At 38.6% G+C, this 7,468-nt stretch overlaps 1 protein-coding gene across 1 annotated transcript; it reads left to right on the top strand.

Annotated features, from left to right (window-relative positions):
* The first annotated feature begins 435 nt into the window (after positions 1-435).
* On the top strand, positions 436-1,325 carry LOC122049149 (transcription factor MYB52-like). The gene is made up of 3 exons (XM_042610589.1): positions 436-522; positions 587-782; positions 867-1,325. The coding sequence occupies exons 2-3, from the start codon at positions 623-625 to the stop codon at positions 1,277-1,279; spliced, it is 573 nt and encodes a 190-aa protein (XP_042466523.1). The 5' UTR covers positions 436-522; positions 587-622; the 3' UTR covers positions 1,280-1,325.
* Positions 1,326-7,468: the final 6,143 nt, after the last annotated feature.

Raw genomic sequence — 7,468 nt, 5'->3', positions numbered from 1 at the left:
GTCAAGTCAATATCGATGTGGACTCAACCACTTTTCTAAATCGTTGTTGGATTATTCGACTAGACCACCTAAACCGCGGTTCAATCCCTACACAACTTTAACTCCATTATTGAACAACACTTGCGATCCTCCTCATCATCAACCATTATCTTTAAGCCAAGAACAAAAAGGCCAAATATGGTTCTATCGAACTAGTTACACGAACCCTAGACCCGGCCGGTCTGGCTCCATCATTGTTAATCAGTTCTATATGAACAATCAATGTGGAACTTGGATCCCTATCAACATGAGAAAGTATATTAAGTATCATCATGCTGAATGCTGACCTGTCATCCTCATGAAGGTGTCGCCTACCAGTCTGTCTGCTCATGATGCCGTACTTGCTCACTATAAACTCTAATCAATTCAGAAAGGTCAAATTCCAAGTCACATTATTGATTATATATATATACACACTAATGTGGTGCAACTTGATAATAGAAAGAAAAAGAAAACGATCGACCAATCACCAGACTAGCTCAAGTTTTAAGCTATATCTCTCCTTCTCTGATCTTTCTTCTTCTTATATATGGTCTCTTCTCCTTAGGATCATCATCATCAACAAACAAGTCGAAAGATTCCGATGACGATGAGGCTTGCCGACGACAAGGAGCCCCTTCGTGGCCGCGGTTGCTACCGTGGCCACTGGAAGCCGTCGGAGGACGAGAAGTTGAGGCAGCTTGTGGCCAAGTTTGGCCCTCAAAACTGGAATTTCATTGCTCAGAAGCTGCAAGGCAGATCAGGTCTCTGTTTTATACAAATTTTAACTATTTGTGGTAGCCCTTGCTATAGGGAAATTAAACTAGCCCTAACTATTTCCAAATTAGGCAAAAGTTGTAGATTGAGGTGGTTCAACCAGCTCGATCCTCGGATCGACAAGAGACCCTTCTCGGGGGAGGAAGAAGAGAGGCTCCTTATCGCACACCGGCTTCACGGCAACAAGTGGTCTCTCATTACCCGCTACTTCCCCCACCGTACAGACAACGCGGTCAAGAACCACTGGCACGTCATCATGGCCCGGCGCCACAGAGAGCAATCCAAGTCGGGCTCGCTTTCAGCTCAACGAGACAACTACTTCGAGTTACACTATCTGGATGTTTCTCCTCGATATTCTTCTACCACAACCTCCTTATCGAGGAACCATTCAGCCGCGACTAACGATTCAGTCTCATTGTGTGTGAGCCATGAGGCCACAAGATGCAGGCAAATTGGATTCATTGATTTCTTGGGGATTGGCTGAACACAATTAATAAAAATCAATATATATGATCATACATGTTAATCTAGTTGGTTACTAAAACTTAATTAGGTATTAATGAGATAATTAAGAGATTATCTTGACTGACTTGTGTTAGACCTTGCGAGGCATAGGAGAAGTGAATAACTTCGATTGCATTCCACTATAAAAAAAATAGGATTACCAACAAAATTTTCTGTCGTAATTCTATTAGTATAGTCGTTTAGTGATGGAATTACGATGAAAAAATAGTTGTCGGGAGGTAATTTGTCGGAAATGGATTTTCCGACTGAATTTCAATTCCATCAGTATATACTGACGAAATCTATATTTCCATAGGAAAATTTACCAACGAAAATAGTATTTCTATTGGTAAATCACACCGGAAATAATATTTCCAATAGAAATAGTTACTGACAGAAATACTATTTTCATCGGTGTTTATCGACGAAAACGCTATTTCTGTCGGTATATAATTTTATAAATACCGACAGAAATGTTATTTTCATCCGTAAACACCGACAAATATAATATTTCTGTCGGTAAACCATTATGATAATTACCGACAGAATACCGATTTCATCGGTATTTCGTTAGTAAAATAAAAAAAATACATGTAAAAAAATTATATTCCTTTTTTTATCATATTTACAATTCATATATACACTAAACCATCACAATGACATTTTATACATACAAACACATACAAACAATCACATCCATACAATCACATTCACACCTACAAACACATTTCATACATACTAATAATTATACATATATTTCATACAATCCATACAAACATAAATAAACTATAATATCCATACAAACAAACTATCTAATATAAATAGAATTATATTCATCTAAAACAAACAAAATCTAAATCAATCACAATAATATAAATAAACTAAACTGCTCAAATATTCATATCTAAATCCAAATTTATAAAATTAAATATTTAAATACATAGAATATGATCTGATTTATGAATACGATAAAATTTTATAGTGATTTATGTATACCTAATTTTGATACCTGGATAAAATGGAATAGATGATGATGATGATGATAATGATCAATATGTCAATAGAAACTCCTAAAACAAACAATAATATAATATTTAGAAATGTGCAGATTAAAATATCAAAACAAAATAAATATATTTTTATAATGCTACAATGAAATGTTGAAACCTCAAAAAAATATGCTGCATACCTCAATTATTCATAATTTTATCTCTCAAAAATACTCAAACAAACAAAGAAGAATGTTAATAATTAAAACTAAGTGGGAAGAACTACTTAAAAAGGATGATCCCTCCAAAACTCTGGTAAAGACTTCCTCTAGAAACCGTTACAAACACACTCGTCAAATATACAAGAAAGTAAGCGATAACAATGCACTAAAATGGTATAATGTTTAACTAATTTTACATGTCAACAAAAAATATACTTAGATAATATTTTGGATATCTACTGGTGGTGACGAATTGTTCATGAGAAAATGTAATACAATTGGAGGTGAGCAAATTATAATTAATATCAAAATAGAATGAATATATTTTACATGTTTTATAAGTGATAAATAAAAAAAGATAAGTTATAGTTGCACAAACCTAATCAGAGTCCTGTGGATCTTGAGTCTCTTGTGATTCAAGATGATGTAGTGTCTGGCTCCATTGAGCAATGACTGCTTACATTTTGGTAAAGACAACATCATTTCTCGCATCCTGCTTGATTATCCTCTGATCCATTGTAGACAGAGCGAAAGAGAGATGAAGGTGGAATGAAGCGAAAGAGGCATGACATTGAATATGCAACAAATTTTGTAGATGTGATAGCAAAAGGCATATTGTCTGAAAATGCATGACCAGATTGCTGCACTTGCTGATCTCATTAGTTTTGGTTGCTTGTTGGACTTTGATGAAGATGTAGTGAGCTACTTATTGAAGAATAAAAATCTCTAGTTGTTTCCTAAAGACGAAGAGTTTCTTGAGTCCTTCAAGCAACCAAAACTAATGAGCTCAGTAAGTGAAGCAATATGGTCATGCATTTTAGACAACAAGCCCTTTGCTATCACATCTGCAAAATTTGTTACATATTCAATGTTGTACCTCTTTTACTTCATTCCACCGTCATCTCTCTTTCACTTCATTCCAACTTCATCTCTTTGTAAGAATATCTTCACCTTATCCTTCTCCCAACAGAATAATCTGGTAGCTTTTGAATATAAAATTATTCCAGAGGATAGTGTCAGCTTATAACTAACTATGTTGGATGTTATGTTAGATTAGTACCTAGTTTGGATTTTAGCTACATCAGAAGTTGTGGTAACGAATTAAATGAAATCAAACAACTGAGGCCATAAAGAATTTTGAAGTTGAGGTTCAGCAGTTGATTGATACTTAGTTCATGAGTTAATAAAACATCATATCAATTAAACAAAGCTCGTGACCGAACACTTAGTTGCCTTGTTAGTGTAACAAAAATTAGAATTCACAACCAATTACATAGCCTCATCTAATTACTACCATGTAAGCTTCAATATAGGGGAGGATGTGTTGGTTCATACGAAGATAGTCTTCGCCAAGATCACACCTAAAGGATGAAGGATGAATTAGAAGGCACAACTATATAGTTGGACAAAACACCACCTTCCATTATATGTATCTAACAAAATATTACATAATTTCAATCTCTATTTTCATGGTATTATTGAAGCTTGATAATACCTAAAGAATATTGAGATGTGTAATTTGTTAGATAATCAATATTAGCAACCAAGAAATAAAGTCTCAAACATCAAAAGAACAATCTCATAAAATTAGATATGCATTTATACCAACTGAACTGTAGTATCCTCATTCTTCCAACTGCCTATCCATCGTGAACTATCGATCAAACCTTCCGGGTCGAAGCAGAGTCGTCGGCTACTTGCTGGCGATTGGCATAATCGTCGGTCGCTTGTTGGAGGTCGGTACAGCTGCCGATCTCTTGATGGCGGCCGACATAGTCGTGCGGTCGCTTGCTGGCAGTTGGCATAGTCGTCGATCGCTTGCTAGTGACCGGCACAGGCACGTGATTGCTTGCTAGCAGCCGGCACTGTCGCCGGCTGCTTGCTAGAGGCCGGCACAACCGCCAGCATGCGGCTGGTGGTCGGCACAACCACCAGCATGTAGTTGGTGGCTAGCACAGCCGTCAGCCGTTTGCTAGTAGTCGTCACAGCTCCAACATGCGGTTGACGGCCAAAAAAGCTGCCAGCTGCGTACTGGCGACCGACGGAGGTCGAGAAGGGGAGAAAAGGGCTCAAGAAGGAGAGAACTTACTCGAAAATCACCATAGAGGAGAGATCGCGCTAGGATCACCGGAGAGGAGAAGTACAAGCTCGCAAGGAGAAGGGTCAGTGCCCTAATTTTATTTTCAGAATTACCGACAGAATCTTATTTTCATCAGTAATCTCTAATAGAAATTAGATTCCATCAAAAATTTCGTTATTTTCCCAGTAATACATAGTTTCTATTATTTTATTGACGGAAATTTAATTTTGTCAGAAATATTATCAACAAAAATGTAATACCATCAGAAATATCAGAATATTACCGATGGAATTAAATTTTCATCGGTAATATTCTGATATTACCGAAGGAATAAGATTATGTCGGTAAACCTAATTTTTTTTTGTAGTGCTCGATGCCAACAAAATAAGAAATCTTACATGCTTGATTTTACTTGCTTCACCGTCTCCCAAGACGACTACCACCACTATCCTTCTCCTTCTCGGATACCTTCCGAAGGCGGAGAAGTCTTTACAATATTTTCTTGCAACAACACAAAAAGATACAAATGCAAAAGCAAATGTTCCTATCCGAAAGCGGAAAAGACGGAAAGCTAGGGATGTGGCTAGAAGTTTAACTCGACGAAGACTTCACGTGCTCCTGCAACATAAGAACGTCAATGCCAGGCTAAGAAGGGGTTCCCTCGTTGGCCCTCCTATTCTTAAGTCAGTCTCCGATGAGGTAGAGAATAGCAAGAGTATTGTAGCAAAAGAGTGTTTATAATGATGAAGTTGCACATACCTCTTCCTGTAGATGGAACCCTCCTTTTATAGTGCCACTTTAGTGCCTATGCACACATCTCAAAGTATGCACACATTTTCCCAAGTATCCTATGAAAAGACAAGTCAAAAAGTGTCTCTGACACCTTTCCTTAAGCGAGCATGTATATCTCTGATGTAACAGTCTGGAAGCTTCTACCATACGATTTGCTTGCGGAACATACTTTGTTGTCAATGTCACAAACCTCCAAAAGAGTATGAATATATATATGGGCGGGTCTCGCTATAGGCCGACCGGTGGCCTCTCAACTGGGACGCACTCGCTCGGCTGTGCTGCACCGAGCAATCTCCCTTTACTTAGCTTTCCCATTGTCGGAGGACTGCCTCTCATCCAAACGAACACGCCTCTCGATCGGTGAGGACGACGGCCGGGGATGTACTGTTTGTTTGTCTTGTAACCTTGAATTGCCCATTTGGCCTTGTTCATCTGCTTGGACATGACAGGTCGTAACTAGCCCGCTCGACTGGCTTTGACTACTTGACTTTGACTTCCACGTCAGCCCGTCTTCCTTGCTTTGGTCTATCTTTGGTGGGGTCCCTCTTCATCACCTCATCACAAGCCTTCCCTTCAAGTATAGCAAAGGAGACTATAAGTTTGACTAACTGGACAGTTAGTGTGGCCATAATTCTTTCTTCCCCAGTGGTTGTGCTAGGGTTTAGAGTTGTCGTTCGACTGTGATGTCTACTGCTCTACAATTTATTGCTTTTGCTCGGCTGTTATCTCTACTCAAGGGTTTATAGTCGTCGCTCGATTGTGATATTTACTCAAGGGTTTATAGTCGTTGCTCGACTGTGATCCTCAACTACTGCTTGATGATATCATGGCCAACACTTAGCCACTTTTTGCCTCCCTTTGATCTCTGCTCCAACCACTCAACCGACATAGTGCCCTTTAATTGTTGTTGACGCCACCATAATTTCTCGAAAGTCATTCAAATCCTTGATCATTAATGCAAAGCATGCCTAACCATGCCTTGTAATCATGCTCTCTGCCTCCTCAGTAATGCCACCTGTAATTGACTACTATGTGTCACCCTTGCATGATGCCACATGCATGATGTGATAGGCGGCTGTCAGAGCTTAATGTGACGGCTTCCTTTTCGAATTCAACGGTTATGATGAAATCTCATTTTCTAAAGCCCACAATCGAATGGCTAGGGTCGATTGCCCCTAAAGTTTTTAAACCCTTAACTTTTTCCACGGCCTCATCGTCTTCCTCATCTCCGCCTTCATTGCCTCCTTACTTTCTTTTCTCTGTTTGTCGCCGACACTCTCTTTTTCTTCAGTAAGTCCCTTCTCCTTTCTTAGTCACTTTTTATCCTTTATTCAATGGTTGTTTCTCCTTCCCCACCCCCGACCATCCCCGAGCTATGGTACACTTCCACTAAGTTCAAATTCAATGGTGATGAGGTTGACCAAATGAAACTTACCTACTGCTTTCCCAACGGGTATCAAATTGTCTTTCCTTCAGCGTATGACTGCCCTCACCTGCCTCTAAATGACTTTCTACCCTTCTTCAAGGACTAATTCCTTACCGGCCTACTCTTTCCCATTCATCCATTCTTCCTAGAAGTTTGTAGATATTTTTATATTCCCTTGCATCAATTAGTACCTAATTCATTTAGATTACTATGTAGGTCGTTGTTTTATTTCGCCTGTATGAGATTCCATTAGTGCCTCATGTTTTTCATTACTTTTATTATCCCAAAGTCTCTGAGACAGGTACTTTTCTTTTCCAAGCCTGAGTGGGCATTGTATATTTTGATAAAATGCCCTCCTCGAATAAGCACTCAAAGGAGTACTATTTCTATGTTCGTTTACCTGCTCAGCCTGACTTTCTGACCGACTGGTTGATCGAACTGTCAAAATCTCCCCCTTTCGGGAGGTACTGTGGATCGACGGCCTACCTCTAAGCAGCTTCAAGTTTGGCCGGTCAGAAGTATCAGATGTTAGAATGTATACTAAAAGCCTAGCTTTCGTATAAACATCTATTTAGAAATAAAGAATCACATTGGTCAATATCTACATTTATATGCTAAGTATAGTTGTTCAATTAATTTATATTGTAGATAACATGGTGTG

This window comes from Zingiber officinale, chromosome 2B (assembly GCF_018446385.1).
Source record: "Zingiber officinale cultivar Zhangliang chromosome 2B, Zo_v1.1, whole genome shotgun sequence".
NCBI lineage: Eukaryota > Viridiplantae > Streptophyta > Magnoliopsida > Zingiberales > Zingiberaceae > Zingiber > Zingiber officinale.
The sequence above is the reverse complement of the archived record's forward strand: the minus strand, read 5'-3'. Positions and strand labels throughout refer to the sequence as shown.